Source organism: Filicampus tigris, chromosome 8 (genome assembly GCF_054856515.1).
Source record: "Filicampus tigris isolate MCC_2025a chromosome 8, RoL_Ftig_1.0, whole genome shotgun sequence".
Classification (NCBI taxonomy): domain Eukaryota; kingdom Metazoa; phylum Chordata; class Actinopteri; order Syngnathiformes; family Syngnathidae; genus Filicampus; species Filicampus tigris.
In genome coordinates, this window is record NC_141224.1 from 9,619,883 (window position 1) to 9,641,189 (window position 21,307).

The 21,307-nt window shown below is 39.2% G+C and overlaps 1 protein-coding gene across 1 annotated transcript in view; it reads left to right on the plus strand.

The window, feature by feature from the left end:
- The window catches only part of pear1 (platelet endothelial aggregation receptor 1), a 44,721-nt gene extending 24,769 nt beyond the window's left edge, over positions 1-19,952 (plus strand). Inside the window, exons 4-24 of the mRNA XM_086038220.1 lie at positions 712-813; positions 960-1,060; positions 3,287-3,379; positions 7,821-8,067; positions 8,668-8,770; positions 9,063-9,199; positions 10,012-10,224; positions 11,045-11,219; positions 11,685-11,805; positions 11,878-12,041; positions 13,275-13,377; positions 14,395-14,547; positions 14,619-14,750; positions 15,008-15,139; positions 15,219-15,335; positions 15,495-15,713; positions 16,420-16,529; positions 16,623-16,752; positions 17,356-17,418; positions 18,016-18,222; positions 18,514-19,952. Of these exons, the coding sequence (XP_085894346.1) occupies positions 712-813; positions 960-1,060; positions 3,287-3,379; positions 7,821-8,067; positions 8,668-8,770; positions 9,063-9,199; positions 10,012-10,224; positions 11,045-11,219; positions 11,685-11,805; positions 11,878-12,041; positions 13,275-13,377; positions 14,395-14,547; positions 14,619-14,750; positions 15,008-15,139; positions 15,219-15,335; positions 15,495-15,713; positions 16,420-16,529; positions 16,623-16,752; positions 17,356-17,418; positions 18,016-18,222; positions 18,514-18,653 (2,962 nt within the window). The 3' untranslated portion in view covers positions 18,654-19,952. The remainder of the gene's footprint in view (positions 1-711; positions 814-959; positions 1,061-3,286; positions 3,380-7,820; positions 8,068-8,667; positions 8,771-9,062; positions 9,200-10,011; positions 10,225-11,044; positions 11,220-11,684; positions 11,806-11,877; positions 12,042-13,274; positions 13,378-14,394; positions 14,548-14,618; positions 14,751-15,007; positions 15,140-15,218; positions 15,336-15,494; positions 15,714-16,419; positions 16,530-16,622; positions 16,753-17,355; positions 17,419-18,015; positions 18,223-18,513) is intronic.
- The last annotated feature ends 1,355 nt before the right edge of the window (positions 19,953-21,307 follow it).

Consider the following 21,307-nt stretch of genomic DNA (forward strand, 5'->3'; position numbering starts at 1 on the left):
GTACAGTGAACCAATGAAAAGGTCACTGCGGGAGATATGTTCTGCGATACAGAGAGACAATATAAAAACAGCATTTTAGGGAAGGCAAGGCAGCTTTATTCATTGCATTTAATACACAAAGTAACTCATTATGCTGCACATAACATTGAAGAACATTTTCAAATAAAAAAGACATTTAAAAGCAATGTAAAGAAATAAGAAGTATCTTATTACAATGACCAAAATAATCGACGGTACAAGAATAAGATTTTGGAAAACCCGATTTAAATAATGCTTTGAAAGACTTTAATCAAAAACGTTTTTTTTAATGTAGTTGTTCATCTGTCACTCCCAGAAACTGAAACTGACAAATAAAACAAAAGCAAATTAAATATTGTGTACTTTAAACACCAATACGTTCAACCAAACAAAACCACTGTGTTAGTGTAATCCTAACGTGTGCTGAAAAATTCCATTGACAAGCTAATATACATTAGCATAAAATATACGGTAATCCTAAACTTTCAAACTACTGGCACTTAACACACGTGGAGCAGCAACATATACAAACAGCATACATCAATACTCCCAGGCATTTTAAAAACAAAACAATGCCATGCCATTATTAGCTCAAATGGTTATTTCTTGCTCCAAATATGAGGCATAGTTGATTTGAGTTTACCAAGGGAGAACTCTGACCTGATTCGTTTGATGTTTGTTGCTTCTGTTCAGCTTCACCACGTCCGTCAAGGAGTCCTACTCGCATCCTTACGACCACGTGACCGAGGAACCCTGCTCGGACCCTCGGAGCAACTACAGATGCCCCCGACACAGGTGACAACGACATCTAATGGCAGTAGGCGTTGAGATGTTAGAAATTAGGTTGAAATTTAGGGTCAGCGCTTCTGATAATGTCAGCAGAGAAAGACTTGCTGGTAAGAACGATTCACTGATCCGCTCTGTTGTTGTTCTTCATTCAGAATCACCTACAAGACAGCCTACAGGCAGGCCGTCAAGACGGACTACCGCAAACGCTACCAGTGCTGTCCGGGCTACTACGAGAGCCGAGACAAATGCGTTCGTAAGTCAAAATGAATTTTTGTCATTACGTTGCATCAGAAGGGAATGCAGTCGTCCCTCACCATATCGTGGCTCCCTTACAGTATAGCGGTGTCAATGTGTCTACTGCAAAGCCGAACTGGCTTACACAACTGCATGTCGACGCTAAAGTAAATATTAACTACACTAGTTTAATAGAGCCTATACCACCTCTAGTTAGAATGAATTGTAATCAATCCACAGGTGGTCAAGGATAGTCACAGCAACTGGTACACTTTCAATCTCTTTATTGAATAATTAGTGACAAAATAAACACGTAACAAGCACATTATATGCTAGCGCTACAGCTCAACTGATACCCAGAGGCGCTCAAAATGCAGACTCGCTAATGGTTAGCCACTTTGCAGCCAGCTGCTATCATGGGCCAATTCTACAATGTCAGTCGCTGACTTCCACGTCACTCAACAGGTCTGACTCCGCCTTTTAAAGCGACACACATTCAAAGTCACAGATACTAGAATGAAGAACGTAAGTGGACAAAAATAATACCCGTTGAGGCTGTGAGGCTAAAACGGGTGAAAAGTGTAATATAAGTCTTGAAACTAGGAATATTTTGACAAATGTTATTTCTTACTCTATTAAGACATATAGCAACTGTTTCAAATTGGGAAGAAAAAATGTATCAATTTATCTAAATATGTTTTTTTTTTAAAGAATACCTCTCATTTTTTTCTATGAGACCAACCATTTTCAGTGTCAACTACAGCCAGTCTAAATAGTGGTAGACAAAACTGTTATTGGAGAATTCAAAGGTGCTTTTTTTTTTTTTTCCTTCCTGACACATGAATCTCAGTTAGCTTTTCTTCTGCGCCGTTAACATAAAGCACTTTCTCCAAAATTGAGGTCTTGGGTTCCATGTGGCTAATGGCTGTTTGTACTGGCTGCAGCCTTGTCGCGAAAAGCCCCAATAACGTCCCATCAAGGAAATTTCGCTTCAGATTTCAGTTGACTTGAAGGATTTCTCCAGATTTTCCACCCGTTGACCTAAATTAAGCAACTTAATGTTAGGATAATGCAAGAAAATGACTGGGTTGACATCTTTATCTACAACAAAATGTGATTCCTGAACATCGTCCTTAGTCCATGCATTTCCTTTTAATACTTTTGGTGTAATCCTGCTAGCGCGCATAAAAAAAAAAGCCTCCTTGGTAGATGTCAACTCATTTAGTACCAGATATTTTCAGACCCTCTTTTACAATAACGTTTCAAAAAATTTGAAAAAAATATTTTAAAAAATTCCTGGGATTGAATTAATTAATTGCATGATTGTCATTTTAATATCAGTCAGAAATACTGATGTGCTTACAAAGGTTTGTGTTTTTCTTTATGTCAGTGTAGATTCCAAGTCATCCAGTTCATGGTAACGTCAAAAGATTGAATTGAGACAACCACACTGTTCTTAATTGTTGAATTTGGTGTGTTTATTTATTTATCTATTTATGTCGTTTTTTTTAATATTCGAAAATAAGCTTACCAATGTTAGACCAATGATAATTCATAATAAATAGAACAGGAGGGCTTCTATTATTAAGTATTAACAGTATTATAATAATATTAATTTACTTCAATTACACTTATATGATTGTATTGACTTATGTTATGTGTCCCATAAAATTTGTATCTGTGTAATGGAAATAATTAACAATGCAACATCTAAAACAACTACAACTGCAATTACAATGACAAATGCAGCTATAATCCCTGCAAAACAACTCTTTTTCTGCATTTTACTAACAAATATTAAAACGATCAAATTCAGATAATAATCGTAAAGACAAAATAATTGAGTCATTACAAAAGTATGAAGGGATGTTTCAGTTTATTTTTGCGTGTTTCTATTTGTAGCTCTGCGTGTGATTATAGAACACAAAGCCTCATGCTGACTCCTGTGGTGACTTGTATAAATAAGGTGCAACACACGCTCAAACATGGGCAAAGAAAATAGTACGTTTAGTCACTGGAACCCTCTCATACAATGTGTCACATATAGCGCGGCTTGCATGATTGAAACATCTCTGGTCATGACATCTAAAGGCACCTTCTTTCCAAACAAGGGCTTCCTTTCTTTTACCAGCCAATAAACATATCATTATGCATAACGACATGTTATATTCATGTGATGACATGTTGTGATACACTTCCTCCTACGGTGTCATTATTTGCCTCTGTCTGCGTTTCATCTCACCAGCTCGCTGCACCAAGGAGTGCGTTCACGGACGCTGCCTGGCTCCGGACCGCTGTCAGTGCGAGGGAGGCTGGCGAGGCGACGACTGTTCCAGCGGTACGGAAACTCAAAAAAAAATCAAATAAATCACTCTCTTTAATCCCAGCTACTAATGTGAGTGACACCATATGCAAACATTAAACATTAATAAACAGCGCAGACACAACAAGGAACGACGTCCCTGCGTCAGTCAAAGCGGCACGGGGCCATTACAAACACTCCAGGCTTTTCCCCAATGGAAACGGCATAGTGAAGTCATGTATTTCAACCCAGAAACAAGCTTTAGAAATCCTCTTAGACATGTCTCACTCCTCATAAATATTAATGATGTATAAATATTAATTACAAATCACTCGAGTTGATAGTATTATGTATTATGTTTCAACAGGGGACCTAATAGTGATCCCTGGTGGACACCTTCATGGGAATAGTGTACTTATAACAACCTCTAAGTAATAAATGGTAACAATGTGTTATTGTTATGTTCTATTTTGATATGAAGGAATTTTTGTCGAGTAGTGATAATGACGCGGGCAATTTCAAAATAAAAGCATTATCTTAGCGCAAGTGTGGTTTCTGTAAGTCTCAAACAAATAACCCAAACTATTGGTGGCCATGTGTTACATTACACACAATATATTAGAGTAATTGCTGTATCTCAATACAGTTAAAATTAGAGGGCAACAATTTAAGAAGATAATCCCCCCAATTGTCCCCTCAAATTTTATGAGTGGGATTTAAAATTTAATTAGTGGTTTATCTGGTGTTTTTTTCCAAAGCTAATAATGGATCATGTAAACAGGACCCCCCATTTAGCTGCAGATAGGTTTTTTACCCAATTCCCTGTTTCTTCACTTTTCAAAAAAAAAATATTTTTCAGGGTGACTACAATGAGCATCAGTTATTTGCAGATTTTCTCTTTTCATGGTGTGGCTTCGTCCCTATCCCCCACAAATAGCAGCAGTTCACTAAATATACATTTAAAGAGAGTTACAAAAATAATAATCTCTTAGACTTGATTAAAATTGGCATTAAATGTTAAATATACAAAAACAGGATTGTCAAAGCTGTTACGTTAATGTATTTGATTGAAATTAATGTATTAAATTTGTCTGACCTTTTCATAATATGTTACTTTAAAAGTGGAGCAATAAGTCAATCGTAGGTCAGTAGCTTCCATTAGACTGGCCTTACTGTCAAAGATGTTATGAGTTACACATTTTTATCATGTTGCAGTATCATCACAAATACAAATCATCTTTATAACACCAAATTGATGTCCTCGGGACGCTGCTCAACAAGCCCTCTATGTAAATTATGATTTTGAAGCAATGTAACGCTCTTGCACTCTTGCGATAGTAACATTCAAAAACAAGTTGTAAAAGTGGTTCTCTATTTTTTTTCTACGCTCTCATGCATGAATGAGAAAATCACATTTTTTGTTCTGGACGTCACCTAAACACAACGGAGTTGTTTTCCTTTAATCAAGAGTGAAAGCAGAGCTTCATATCATTGGCCTGCGTGGCTATTTTCCACAGCCTGCTTCAGTTGGGTCAAAAGTACGCTGCTTTATTATTGTTTTTCCCTGTGTAGCAGAGAGAGGGAATTAGCTTTAACGGGTAGCAGTTGCTGTCTTGACGGTGAGGAAACGGAAAAAATGAGCGCACACTTTCTCATTTTCACAGTTTCTCCATCTCGCCTTTTGCTCCCTCTGTACCCTCCCCCCTTCATTTTTATAAACCTCTGTTTTTTTGTTTTCTTCCTTTTCTGTTTTGGAGAGCAGTCTGAGTATGGAGTTATCTAAGTGTGTGAAATTGGAGGAGAGGGCTTTTTGAGGTTTGCAAGTAAGCTAAATCGCATGAAGAGGGATGGAAAATGATGGGGGATGGTGGTGCAAAAAAACAAAAAAAACAAAAAAAAATCGTACTGGGCCGAATGGAGATCCTGCCTCATGCATAAAATGATGTGATCAAATGTTAGGAAGCGACAAATCGTTCTGTACCCGTTGGTCATCTCTCCGATGCACATTCACACACACGAGTAGCGATCCAAATCTCATCAGGAACAACTTTGAAAAGTTAGCGTAGCGCAGCAGCTGGTTTTGAAGCAGATTCCAAAATGCACTCCTGTGGTTTGGATGTTTAAGCTAGAGAGATATTACAGGAAAATGTGTATCAGCGTAGCAGCGTCAGTGGAAAAATGATGAATCTTGTGTGAAATATTAATACGGGTATTATTATTTTTTTTCATTTTGGGGTCTAAAAATCAATAAAGTTTGTCAAACTCTCAGAGCTTCTGACGTCGTCAAAACCAGAAAAGGTTACTCATCAGCATAAATGGTTTGCAGATGGTCGGAAGGTAGATAGATAGATAGATAGATAGATAGATAGATAGATAGATAGATAGATAGATAGATAGATGGATAGATAGATAAACAAATACTCCTGTAAAACAAATTTCATGCCTGTTTTATTGAGCATATAATTTATCTTCTTGTCCACTCTTAAGGGGATGAATACTAATCCCTGTGGGACACCGTTAGCAAATACAACTTATTATATCATGTACTTTCCTGTAAAACCTCTACTTATTTTAAACTGGTTTTATGCAATGTGTAGTTTTGTTATCTTTTCGTCCATTCACTGTGCTGATATCCTAGTGCAGCTGCTAATACCGAACCCCGTGGGACACCTTTAAAGGACGGATGTGTAAACTCAAACGGTCCAGTAACATGCAGAAGAGTCAACGTAACAATAACTCAGATGCGTATATTCATCAATACATCATCAATACATACATATTTCTCTGGTATGCAGTTTGGGGAAACAATTCATTTTACTATTTTCACTCTGCTTTGTAGTTGTTGTTATCTTGTTTTGATGATTTTTAGGCCCTTTCGGAGGTGGTAATTAATTTTGTTGGTGTCCTTGAGTAAATTTGGGAGAGTCACTGCACAAGTAAAACTCTACTTTTTTTTTTTTTTTTTTTTTCCACCGAGTCACATCAGTAAATCTGCATGGGAAGGTCTGTGTAAACACAATGGTCTACACCAGCTGAATTTCTCATTACTCAACATGACAGAGCTGAGCCAAGCCCCCCTCTGCCGATCCGTTTAGACGAGAAGAAGCAATAACGTTGGCCGCATAAACACTGGCAGCGCAGCTCACTCCGAGCCAAATTTGGATCTAGTAGAACCTATTTTGGGAGCCGTAGCCCTACAGCAACAAAAGAAAATGCAAGAAGTGTCTTGGGCTTCGATTCGTATTACCAAGTGACTTAAAAATAACATCCACAGAGGTCAACATGAAATCATTGGCACCGTTTTTCATGTGACTGACGCCCCTTCATCAGTGACATCATCGGACAGATAGAATGCTCTGGGAAACTCAAACCCTGTGTGAAAGTCCACTGCTGGATAAAAGGGAGCCCATCTTTTGTGCGCCCCATGCAAATCTCCCCCGATAGTTTGAATCTCTAGGGCGGTAAAACGACACCCCAGATTTTGGATGACAGGAGTTAGTTGAGGGCGGGGGGCTGGGGGTACAAAACCGCAATTGGTGCAGGAGTGTTCTGTTCTTCATTTACTTGCGGTTAAACGTTCTCAATGTTTTTTTGAAAGTCATTGAATCATTTTATTTTTCGATGACATCATCAAGTGTTACCACATAGCACTTAATAGATGCCTTTCCCGTAAATTATGCTAAAGGCTCTTTAACGGGAAGGTAACCGTTGTTATGAAGGGGCGGAAAATGGATCAAGTGCCAGCGTCGAGGGAGGCCTTCAACACTAACTTTTCCCTATTTTTTTTTTCCCCCCGCATACATTCAGTCACGTCCTGCAAATGTCTCGCGTGAATTGGACTGTATGACAAGTTTTGCAGGAAAGTATGGAAAACGGCTCAAATGTTCCCCCGAACTGTTCCCACCAAGTTGTGAGCATACAATATTTGGGCATGTCTGTGATGAAATGAAGAATTCCTACTTAGGGACTCTCAAAGTGTTCTAGTCCAGCCTCTGATGGATGAGGTATTACAAAAGGCAGAGGGCCAAGTTGTCATCCTTGTGGGACACCTTAAGTATGTGAACTTGATGTGTCTCAAGCTGGATCACTCGTTAGTTCAAATCCAAACAAGTAACTACAATAGCCATCTGGATGAAATATCATGCGTTCCAATTGAAATAATAAGCCATTCGATCTTCATTTCTGTTGTGCAAGGTGCCAGCTGTCAGCATGTCATGGAAAAATTGGAACGCAATCGTTGCTTGCGAGTGATTCATGATAACCTCCGCCTTACACAATAGAACTCACCTATACAACTAGAATTCATCTATGGTCAAAAAAAGTCAACGGTGTGAGCAAAATGTAAAGTCATACAATTATTCATTCATTTCACAATTATTCTGGATTATTCATTTGGCAGTTCATGAAATCCGCCACCTTGCACATTAGAAATCAACCAAACAACTCAAAATAATCCCCAGTGTCCGTCTCCCCTCAGCCTGTGAGGACAAACGCTGGGGTCCAGGCTGCGGCCAGGAGTGCAGGTGCGAGAACGGCGGATTGTGCGACCCGGCCAAGGGGACGTGTCAGTGCCCTCCGGGTTTCATTGGACTCCGCTGCGAGGAGGCGTGTCCCGCTGGAACCTTTGGGAAAGGCTGCTTGCAGAAGTGCAAGTGCGGGACCGGAGGATCCTGCCATAAAGCCAGTGGAGAGTGCACGTGCCGGGATGGCTTCACCGGCACCTTGTAAGTACTTCATGGCACAGATTCATGACCGTCAAACATCATCTGCTGTGCTGCAGGAAATGATTCAATTTCACTTTTTTTTTTTTCATTTGATTTCCATGAGCAGAGAAGGTATTTTTGTGCTCATTCCGTGATGCTTTAAGATGGCCATACTATAACGTGAATGCCCCGGCTAACTGGAAAGGAGTAATTGCCGTTATATTTAACATAATTGGAGATCTTGTATGTCAAGGAGCTAACTTTAGCCTGGGTTGTTAGTGTTCTTGGAGAGTCTTTGGCGCATGTGCATCTACTTACATTTCCGGTGCATCAACTGTAAGCCATTTATTTTTTAAGGGTTACATTGTCAGAAGTCTTTGAAATATCAAAGTGTTTTGATATCATAGTTTGTGGTATATTTATAATTTAAACTGTTCATGTATGTATTTGTAAACATTTTGGGGCGGGCGTCAATTACTCACAGTTTTTTGCTTATTTGCTTTGAGAAGCGAGACGTTTCTAATGTAAAGTATGTGCTCAATAAAGGTTAGGCAACCCACCATTGGGTACACATGTACAATGAAAATGAGAGCTGATAGCTATTATTGGATGCATTTGTAGCTGTGAGAGGCCGTGCTCCAGAAAGTGTCCTGCGCGGTGTCCGTGTCAAAATGGCGGCATCTGTCGGGGCAAAGGGATCTGTGCCTGCCCTCCCGGATGGACGGTAAGTAAAACGTCCCCTTGTGTAAATCTACGCTGAACAAAAATAAAAAAGCAACATTTTTGTTTTGGCTCCCATTTTAAATGAACTGAAGTCAAAAGAGACTTTTTCTATGTACGTAAAAGGCCGATTTCACTCAAATATTGTTCATAAATCTGCCCAAATCTATGTTAGTGAGCACTTCTCCTTAGTTGAGACAATCCAGCGACCTCACAGGTGTGCCATTGTATTTTTGTGCATTGTACTTCACCTTTCAACTGACCTTTTCTTTGAAACTGCTGCTGCCTCCTTTTAGGGTTCTGTGTGCACAGAGCGCTGCCCCGAGGGACGCTATGGACCCAACTGTGCCGAGGAGTGCATTTGCCATAATCGTGGCAAGTGCGACCCCGAGACAGGACAGTGCAAGTGTGCCAAAGGGTTTACTGGTAACAGGTGTGTAGTTGTCAAGGTCTCTGATGTGTTGCGTTAACCAATCGCAACGCAGTCCAGACATAAATACATTTCTAAAAATAAAAGGAAATTAATTTAAAAAAAAACAGAAGGGAAGAAATTAGAATAATAAATGTATACACATGTATATTGTTGGAAAAATACAACATTGAGTATATACATTTTCATGTTGCAATCTGCACAGTACAATAAATTAAAAATTCTAAGTAAAAATAGATTTTCAATTATTTTGTATCTAAGAAATGTGTTCCGTAATGATATGTAGGTTGTTTGAATATTTATTTTACTCCACCACTTAGAGATGTGGAGTGTATTGAATATATAGATTTGAAAAAATGACATTTGTGTTTTTACAAACAGTAAAATGTCCTGTAAAATGTTATTTTGCCACCTGCACTTTATTTAATAAAATAAAACCTGTCTAATAACACATTTGAAAAATAAATAGCGGATGAAATATGAAATGTTTCAGTATACAGTTAAAGAAAATAGTCTGATTTTATAATAATTTGACAATTAACATAATTTAATGAGAATATTTCTGTATTTATATCGAAGACTTTTTTGAATGCTGATTTATAATATGCACGCATCTGCACACACTAATTGAAAGTGCTGACATCATCGATGAGGACAAATTTGAAACGTAATTGTTCAAAGAAAATACTTGTTACATTTTTTTAACTGGTTGGGGCAATGACCGACGTGCCCTTCACTGAAAATGCAGACAGAAGAAAAAGCACACATTTGTGTGCGTGTGTGTGTGTTTCTAATTTCATGTTTGGCTTGCTCAGGTGCAACGAGGAGTGCGCGGTGGGATCTTACGGTCAGGACTGCGAAGGTGCGTGCGACTGCGCCAACGGCGCTCGCTGTTACAATATCGACGGCGGCTGCCTGTGCGAACCGGGCTTCAGCGGGCCCAGCTGCAAGGACAGGATGTGCCCGCACGGAAAATACGGCATGCACTGTGAACGCACGTGTCTGTGCCAGGACAAACACACGCTCAGGTGAACATACAAATAAAGTTGAGTTGAGTTGGCTGCGTACAAACCAAACAACTTTACAAGCCGCATGTGTTATCCAGTTCTGATAAAAGTGATTCTGTTAGCGTCTATGCTCATCTCACTTGAGGCCTCTCTACTGTTTGTGAGTTTGCAGGCAAATAGCGCCCCCTGGCGGCCACAAAAACATGAAGCTTAGTCAACTCATTTGACTGGCAGAGAGTGATGTGCATGCAAAAGGGCTTAATATTCTTCATTATGGTTTTAAAGCATGTCTTAGAACATTGTGGATAGGAATGACTTGAATGTACTGTTATGTCAATGTCTACACTTTTTACCTTTTTAGTGTTTAAAATTGATGCATTATTTGCAATTAATTTCAATTAAGTTTAATTTAAATAAAATGATTAATTTTGAAACTACAGAATGCAATATATATATATTTTTTGATCTATTAAATCTGGAGGGGAAAAAATATTTTATGTATTCATAATTTTGGGAAAATATTATATATATTTTATATATATTTTGAATTGATGCTTTATTTAATCCAGAATGCTATTATGTCAATTGTACTATTTTTAAATCTTGAAATCAAAATATCAAAATCATTACTTTTTTTTTTTTTTTAAATGCGGAAAACAACAATTGCTTTCTAGTCATTTTTTTTAAATCAACCAACAATCTGCATTAAAATCTTAACATTTTTTTTCATTTTATTTATTTTTTTTATATTTTCATTTCAAGTCAAAGTTATTTGTAGTTAAATGGAATGAATGTGATATGAAACACGTTACGTTACTACCTACCTGACTCTTCCCTTCAGCTGCCACCCGATGAAAGGCGAGTGCACGTGCCAGGCGGGCTGGGCCGGGCTGCATTGCAACGAAACCTGCGCCCGCGGTTTCTACGGTGACGGCTGCCTGGAGCCCTGCTTGTGCGTCAATGGCGGCGTGTGCCACGGCGCCACCGGACTTTGCCAGTGCACCCCCGGATACACGGTCTGCCATCATCAGTTCACAACCACAGTAGTATAGTGTGGGAAGTGATCCAATTTCTCTCAATTAGTTGGTTACGATAAATACTGCGAGTCTTTGCCCTTTGTTCATCTATCCAAGCCAACGATGTATTGTGACCGGATGAACAATGAAATACGATCCAACCTCCTTCATGGTGAGACCATGAAGGTAGTCTGTGATTTGTGATTGGATGAGTGAGTCAGGGGCTCACCAGTGGACGCAAGAAAAGGATTGCATAACGTGTATCTACGGTTGAGAGAAATGCTTTTCTTTGGCGTCGTTAGCCGTTCGTTTTACAATGAAGCGCTTATCCACCGCCGCTTGTCTTTTGTTTCATCGTCTAAGCAGATGCTTCATTATAGTATCTGTCTTATCATTTAGGCCTTGCTGGAGGTCTTCTCTCTACTGTAGTTCATGCTGATTTCGATTTTTTTTTTTCCCCCCCAGGGTGTTCACTGCGAGAATCCATGCAAAAGCGGCACCTACGGCAAGAACTGCTCCCTGGAATGTTCCTGCAAGAACGTTGTGGATTGCTCGCCCATCGACGGCACCTGTTTCTGCAAAGAAGGTCAAAGTTCTTCACCAATGCGGGTGATGACTCGTTAAACTTCCCACCGTCACTCTCATTTTTTGTCTTCAGGCTGGCGAGGAGCCGACTGCTCGCTTCCGTGCTTGGAGGGAACCTGGGGCCGTGGATGCAACGCCACCTGTCAGTGCGCTAACGGGGCTAAATGTAACCCCGCGGACGGATCCTGCACATGCACGGCCGGCTGGCAGGGGGCGCACTGCGACCAGTCATGCCCGGTGAGTTTTTGGCACGTTTACAGTCACTCAGGTCCGCTGTCCTGCCGGTGTTTTCATTTGAATCAGATGTGTTGCAGCAGGGAGAGATTGAAAACAGGCGGGACAGAGGACCTCCAGGAACAGGATTGTAGACCCCTGGTCTAGAAGAACAGTTTGGATGTATTAGGGGGGGCAGCGCCCCTTCAAACACAGCAGGTGGCAGTGTTTCTGTTTGGGGGTTTTTAAAATAAGTTTGGCATTCTATTTGTTATCCAGAATACACTTAAATGAAAGGAACCCAGAAAACGAATAAAGTCAGTTAGTAATTACTTTTTTATCCAGAAAGCAACTTTTGTTTTACTCAATACACTCAAATTGTGAGTTTTTTAATCCGTAAAAGAAGCAAAAATATGTCAATTTAAATTCCTCAGAAAATACCTCCCAAATCTGAATATTTTCATCCATAAATCCCCCAAAAAAGATTAAAAAAGAAAACAACAAAATTGGGTTTTTACTACATCTGGAAAACAAGCAAGTTATTTACACAGAGAACTCACAAATCCATAAAAATGAAAAATTCTTATCCAGAAAACAGACGAATATATATTGTGTCCAGAAAGAACAATAAAAATCTGAATTGACAAAATCCAGAAAACAGGAGGGAAAAATTGACCCTACCCCTGATCCCCACCTCCGACCCCCAAAAATATGTTATTTTTTTCTTTTTCTTTTATCCAGGTAACACTATACCATATCTAGAAAACAAGAACATCTATCCAGAAAACAACAACAGCGATATTATATTTTTAATGAAGAAAACAACAACAAAAAAGTGTACAAAAAAGTCATCCTGAAACCCAAAAAGTGCCTATGGTAGGGTTATTTTTTTTCCATTTTACATGTAATACAGAGCATTATTAAACAAATTATAATCCATCTGTCCAACTTTGGAATAGCTTAGTTGACACGGCTGCCATATGCCAGTTTTGACCCTGACCTGCGGTACCACCGATGAACTCTGCCTAGCAACAAGTGACCATGTAGAATAGACATCTGCCATGGCCAAATGACAGTTCTCCATTGTTCCACATTGTTGTGTCTGCTCTAAAAAAAAGTTACCACAATTTCCTTGGAAGCCTTTATTCTAGTCGTTGCCATGGCGACAGCCCCCCACCATTGTAACATTTTGCCTGGCGTTGGTCCACTTGAGAGCCTGCAGAGACTCTCCTCATTGGCTTTGGTTCTTACTCGCAGATGGGCTCGTTCGGGCGGGGCTGCCTGAAGAGATGCGACTGCGTCCATGCTGACGGTTGCCAGGCAACCACAGGGGAGTGCCACTGTCTGCCAGGCTGGTGGGGTGAGTGCCCATTCTTTCAGGCAAAACAATACAAAAAAGCCACATTTATAAGATAATAATGCTCACTTTTGAGAGGTATTCAGCTTGCAGTCATGTACAATTGTACTGCAGTTTTAATTATTGCTAAAAAAAAATGAATATATAAATTTCTAAGAACGATTACAATCAGAACGATAAGAACACTGTGTTCATTTATTTATGTATGTATTTATTTATTTTATTCGTATTTTCATCTACTGAATGTGTACATATACCATATATAAAATAATTTTATTCAGAAAAAAAGACTATTATTAATCCCAACAAACTTTAAAAACCAAAACTCTACAAAGAATAATTTAACGTGTATATTTGTTTATATTTTACAAATACGTAATTTTGTACTGTTTTATTAAAAAAGACAATCCACAAAAAGTGGAATATTTTTTATTATTTTAAGTTTACAGCATCTAGTTTGAACAAAAATCATCTAAAAATGTTTATTGTGTATAAAATATATATTTTTAAATATTAGTTTTAATAAAAAAATGGATACAAATAACATGTCTAATAATATCATTTGAATTTTCATTTTAAGTGACCATGTAATTGCAAAAAAAAGGTGATAAAACTACCGGTATACATATACACAGTATAAATGTGGGAAACACAAAACGTTTACTTTGTTTTTATCTAGAAAACAACAACCAAAATCGGAGTTAAAATAAAAATGTAGAAAACAGGAAGAAATTATCAGGAAAAAATACAAACATATGTTTGATTGTTTTTTAATACAGAAAACACCCCAAATGTTCTAGGAAAAAAAAAAAAAAAATCTAAAATCAGCGATGTGATGTGTTAGTTTAATAATCAAAGAGCAGCAGCAAAAAGATACAAAGTCATATTACAAAGCCAGGATTAGCTACCTAGCATGCTGCATGAATATAGAAAAGATTTTAAAAAAGAAAGCAAGAAAGAAGCAGTCAATCAATCAAATCATAATCTGACAACGTATAAAAGCCCCCTTGTCTCCCTCAGGCCCACGTTGCAACGAGCCGTGCTCCGAGGGCCTGTGGGGGCGCCGTTGCAACCAGACCTGCTTCAAGCACTGCCCCAACAGCGACACGTGCCTGCGGGAAACGGGGGCGTGCGTGTGCCGCCCGGGCTTCTGGGGAGTCACCTGTCAGAACAGTGAGTGTCGCCGAGCGACACCCGATCGATCACGAGCCCAGTCCGCGGCTGACGCCTTTCGGCTTGCCCAGAATGCAGATCGGGTACGTACGGCGACCAGTGCAGCCAGTCCTGCCCGTCCTGCGGCCAGTCGTACCGCTGCCACCACGTGACCGGCGAGTGCGACTGCCTTCCGGGGTACACCGGAGATGAATGCCATCAGGGTGCGTCCAATATTTAGCTCCTACACATAATAACCCACTAATTAGTGGGTGTCTTGAATCTCTCCAGGGCACAATACAATCTCCAAACTATTGAGGTATTCTTGAGTGAAATGTGCTTCCCGCTGTCAAAAAGCTTGGGCTCAGGTCATGAGTCTTGCACCAGGATAATGACCCCAAACACACAGCTAAAAACACCCAAGAATGGCTAAGATTTTTGAGTGTGTGTGGTTGTTCACACTGCGCGTCGTGTGCTGCAGTTTGTCCGTCCGGCTACTACGGCAAGGGTTGCTCCGAAGTGTGCGTCAGCTGCGCCAACAACGCCACGTGCAACCACCGGGACGGCCAATGCCGGTGTCTTCCCGGCTGGACTGCCACAGACTGCTCCATACGTCAGCACCGTTATCATCTTCAAATTGAGCGTTGGCTTCATTTCTTCGTTGGATATTCAAATCTATTTTTGGTCTGCAGCATGCAGCGCCGGACGTTTCGGCTCCTTTTGCTCCCAAACTTGCTCCTGTCCCGCCAATGTCTTGTGCGACCGCGTCACGGGAGAATGTGTGTGTGACGACGTTGACTGTCAACAAGGTGCGTGAACATGCGCGCACACACGCAATCATGAGACACGCAATTTTTTATTTTTTTTTTTTTAATTCAGATTTGTCTTGAATTTTTTTTCTTTGAAATCATGTCATTCCGCTTTCTTATTTACATTTTTTAGAAAATTGATCTCATGCTTGTTTTCAGAGGAGGCATCGGAGCCCGGCAGCGTGATGGTCCCGCTGCCCCCGGGCGAGAAGGAGTCGTGGGCGGCCATCAGCGGTGTGGTGGCGCTCGTCATCCTGGTGGTGCTGCTGCTGGTTCTGCTGCTGCTCTACCGACGGCAGCAACGGCTCAAGCACAACACCGCGCCCGCCGTCTCCTTCTCCGCCAGCCGCACCGTCAACTCCGAGTACGCCGTACCAGGTAGGCGCCGCGCACGTGGCCGCGTGTTCAACTTTCCGAATAGATTTCAACATTGAAGATTTGATTGAAGTTTCACGTCACTCCTCTTATATTGTTGCTTTCGATCCAAAAGGCAACGACAAATCTTCATTTAAAATTTTGAAATTTTTAAAAAAGTTATTCATAAAACAACAAAAATTGGGAGTTTTTTAAAAATCTGTATGATCTATGATATTATTTTAAAAGAAAATCCAGAAAACAACCGACATTTTCGGGGTTTAAAGATCCCCCATGATTGCACTTTTTTTTGTAAATATTTGTATCTAGAAAATGACAATTCTTTTTTTAAGAATATATATTTCTTATCTAGAAAACTAACACCGTTATAAGGTACTTTTAAAAAGTGAATCCATAAAACAACTAATAATAATAATAATAATAATAATTTTTTTAAAAATGGATTTATGCTTATCCAGAAAACTAATGAAGGAAAACAAACATTTTGTGGGATTTAATTCTTTTTCATTTTTTTTTTCAAAAAAAGTGAAAAAAATCAACAAAGATGTTTTTTAAAATGTTATCTTCTTAAGACAAAAAGAAAGAAAAACAAGTGTTGTTTTTTTTTTCTCAAATCCATAACTTGCTTGGTTCGCTATTTTGGACATCTAGGTGTTGTGTCAATTATGTGACTTCATTGATGTGTGTGCGTGCGTGTGTGTGTGTGCAGATGTGGCTCCCAACTATCAGCACTACTACTCCAACCCCAGTTACCACACACTTCGGGACAACCGCCCGCCGCTGCCTCACCTCCCCAACAACCACGACCGCACCATCAAGGTGACCCTCATCCACTCCACTCCTTCAAGGTCACTCTTTGCCCCCCTTTTCTGATTCCTTTTTTTTTTTTTTTTTTTTTTTTTTTAATGGCAGAACACCAACAAGCAGTTGTTCTGCAGCATGAAGAACACGGATCGGGAGAGGCGTGGCCTTTTTGGCGTGGAGAGCAACGCGACTCTGCCCGCCGACTGGAAACACCACGAAGCTCGCAATAAGGAGCCAGGTCAGACCAGACCTCAACACACATCTGGGTTTTTTTACCCCAGATTAAATTACAAATCCAGATGATTGTGGAATAAAAAACAACTATAATAAAGTAGAAGCACAGTGTTCCCCTGCATATTTGCTAGTCACTAATTCACCTATTTTCAGATTTTTTCCAATATCGAAGACAAAAAAAAAAAAAATCACCTAGACTGGTGCCTTGAGGTACCACTGTTTCTTAATTCATGTTAAAAAAATTAACCATTCTACTTTGACAAAGAAAGGCATACATTTCTAATGTGGAAAGTAAAAGTAAAAAGTTGTCACACAACTAAATACTCTCATAAAGTAAATATACCTTAAAAATCGAGTGAAGTACATATGTAACTTCCCACCACTGCCTACACTTTCACTTGTGCATTCAAAGTCAGCTGAACAGAAGACATTTGGATTTGATTCAATCGTCTTGTTATTGTGTTGCCAAGTCTTCTTTTATTGGCTATAAAGAAACTTTGACAGTATTTCCTCTGGATAGAATCAAGAAGACTTGTTGAACATAAAACAATAAAAACGCATTTTTATGATCTCTTTCCCTAATAAAAGGAATTGTTGGTGTTCACAGGAGCGTTTGGGATCGATCGGAGTTACAGTTACAGCGCCAGCCTCGGAAAATATTTCAACAAAGGTTGGTTGAATGTTGAAATGTTGAAGGTTGAATCCTTTTAAGTGACGCTGCAGATACTTAGGACTCATTCGCACACTCTAGTGGCACAGAGTGGTACTGCCAGACTTTGAAGCCCCGGCTCTAAAAATCCATATTGGTTTTGATTTATTTTATCCAGAAAACAACAATGAGGGGAAAAAAATGACAGTAAGTAAATACTTTATCCTGAAAACAAAAATATATACGTTTTTAAAATTTAGGAAACAAAAAAAATGGTTCAGTAAAATGTTTTTTGAAAAACAACACAATTCTTGATTTGGTAAAAGAGAAGAAATAATTACATTGAGAATATTAGAATAACATTACAACAACAATTGTTATTTATTTAGAAGAAACTTCATTTTGTATTACTATTATACAAAATACCACTAATCTAATTTTAAACTTAAGCTTTACATTTTAGTCCACAACAACAATAAAATATATATTTTTTAAAAGTAATGTTTTTCTGTGTGTTTGTAATTTAGAACACTAATGATGATTTTTGATTATGTTGCTGGTTTTGTGACGCTATACTTGTAGCTAAATCATGAATTGTGATGATATTTGCTGGTCCAGAACTGACAGAGGTGGTGGGGATGGCGAGCAGCAGTTCCCTGAATAGCGAGAACCCTTACGCCACCATTAAAGATCTGCCAGGACCCCCCTTCTGCCCCCCCGAAAGCAGCTACATGGAAATGAAGGCAGCCGTCCCCCGAGAGCGAGCGTACACCCAAAGCGGACCCCCGCCTCCCCCGCCCTTCAACGCCGCCTCTCTACGACGACGTGAGCCACAAACACGACAAATTATACAGCGGATATAAAAAGTCTACACACCCCTGTTCCAATGGGTTTTCTCATATGCAGTGAAAAACAAAATGGGAATTGTGAACAATTCCAAATGGCACAAAAACCTTCAGACTTCTGCCTTGAAAGCTAAAATTATCAGGAAAAACCTACTAGAACATCTGAACTTTATTTGGTGTTAATCAGAGGCATTCGAAATGGTGGCAGGTGTGTGCTGACTCTCATTTGTTCATGAATGAGCTAACAATTGAACGTTTTCCCCGCCCGCAGAGCGTCAGCATTCCGTGGGCCATGCCCCCTACGAGGACCCGCAGGGCCACTACGACCTGCCGGTCAACAGCCACATCCCGGGCCACTACGACCTGCCGCCCCTCCGCCGCCCCCCCTCGCCCGAGAGAACGCCGCGCTGACCCCGTCACCGACGCGAACGCACGCGAGGCTCCCAAAACGGCATCCGAGATGCCGTACGCCCCCAGAGGGAGGACGCTGGTTTTTCACCCATGGTGAAGAGACCCCACTTCAGGTGGGACGCCGCCCAAGTGGAGGGACTCGGGGTGGGGGGAAAAAAGACTTGGCGGCAGGACGTCAGGATGGTTTGAACCCTCTTCAGCTAGCTAACATTCAGTTTTTGTTTTTTTATTCTCCAACTTTGGCTGGTTTCCTAGAGTTATTCGCTATGTAATGATGCACTTTAGCACAAAAATTGTTTGAATTTGCTCACCTTTTAAGATGGTTGTTTTTCCACAAACTGCATGTTAGCAAAACCAAAAAAACAGTCATGCAAGGGAAAACAATTATATTATGATAAAAGTCATAACAGACAGTAATATTGTAATATTCTGAGAAAAACAATAACAATTTTAGGGCTCAATTACAGTATATGACTGGAGAAGCTACAATTGTTTACAAGAAAACATTATGACAAAAATGTCAAAATTGCAAATGGCTGAAAAACACTTTTTTACAAAAACTTCCAGAAACGTATAAATTTGGTCACGTTTTTAACATGATTGTTTTTACACAATTGCCTATAAAAAAAATCGTATGAGCAGGAATAATTACATACATTAGAATAATAGTGCGAGGATAGTTATTTTACAGCAGCATATTAAGAGAACAGTTATATTATGAGATTCCAGTATTTACCAGGAATTTCAGAAAAAATTATAGAATTGTCATAATTTTATGAAAAAAAAGGTCAAGGCTTTCAGCGAGTATGAAGTCCTAATAATACAAGAAAAACATAGAAGAAAACTTCAGAAATGTTTGAACATGCTTGATTTTTTTTTTTTTTTTTTTTTTTTTTACACAATTGCTTGCTTTCCCCAAATTGTATGTTTAAAAAAAAAAAAAAAAAGTCTATATACCGGTATGTATTTGTGGATTTCCTCATGAACTGGCCAGTCGCAGATGTTTTCGTACTCCACTGCAGAGAGTACAAGCAGCACTTTGTCTTTAAATTGTCAGCTTTACAGATGACGTCTATGCTTGGTGGCACTATGATGCAGTAGTAACTTTTTTACTCATTGTCACATTTTTTAAAATCATTTCTCAGAAGTCCATCAAAAGTCAGCTTTACAGATGCCACTTACATACCCTGCGGGATGCTGTTCAGTGTTTTTCATTTTTTTGTACAGGTGGTCATGTATTTCAGGATGTAACCATTTGTTTTCTTTGTGTATATTTGTAAATAAAAAAAAGCCATCATAGGTGTAGTCTTGTAATTGTAACAATAAAATGTACTTCTCTTACGACAAAATGTCATTTTAGAACATTTATTATTCTCATGTTAATAATAGTGGGAACCATATCTGCCACGTCACCAAATAGGGACATGGAAGCATGTGGTCAGAAGCGCGACGGAAATATGACTTCATGAGGTTTGGCACGAAATCCAGAGGGGTGGAAATAGAATATAGGGAGTCCAAATATGAGCAAAGTTGCATTGCCGGAAGTATGACATAATCGACTTGGCACAGAGCCCAAAGGGGCGTAATTATGATGTCATCCAGAAAGTGATGTCATAGGAAGTCCAAATATGGGCGAAAAGGGTAGGTGCATTAAGTATGCCACCGGACGTGATGTCATAGGATTAAAATGAGCAAAGGTGCGGGGTCGAAAGTATGACGTCATACTTGGCACGATGCCAAGGGGTGGGCCTGGCCTGTGATGTCATCAGTTGTGAAACGTTTGATGGTTGCTGGACCTTCTCTCTGTTACTAGAAAATGTCGTTATTGTACGAGAAAACACTTATAGTTACATGAGAAGAAATTAGACACTTCAAGTAGTATCATGAGAAAAAAACAAAAAATTAAGTACAGTATATAAAAAAGCTATATTCCAAGAAAAAAAGTTTAGAATTTTAGAATGTTTTCATTTATATGACCAACCAAGTCAACATCTTAAAATTTCCCCCAAAAATGTCAACATTTTAGTAGAAAATGATAATGAACGTTGCAATTGGACACAATGATTATGAGATTATAATTTTAAGAGAAAAAAAAACGAACGAAAAATGTGACATTTCAGGAATTTAAGATGGGGGGAATGCAATTAAAAGTAGGAAAATATAAGAATAACGTTTTAAAATAGTTAAAAAAAAAAAATAGAAAAATGTTCAGAATTAAATTTGATCATCTTATGCCCACAGATGTTCCATTACAAGCCGGCAAATAAATTTACGTGACTTTTCTCTTTTCTTGTGCACATATTTTAAGATGTAACTATATGTTTGTTGGATATTTGTAAAATGTAATTTTATTTTTTTTTTAAAGATATTCATCTCTCTTGCGTAGGTCTGTCATCAGATCCTGCTCTATTTTAGCAATCCATTCCAGCGTATCGTTGTTTAGGTTCATCAGGCCTCGGTGTCCAGTTGGTGGTTGTTATTTGGGGGAGTTGGTATATTCATAAACCAAAACATTTTTTTTTTTTTTTTACATTTTTATTTGGAAAAGAAGCACAAAAATAATCCAATATTGACGAAATGTCTTTGATCAAGACAGACATGATATCTCAAAACAGCAAGCATTTCATTTGGCAGATTTCCAAACATTCAAAACA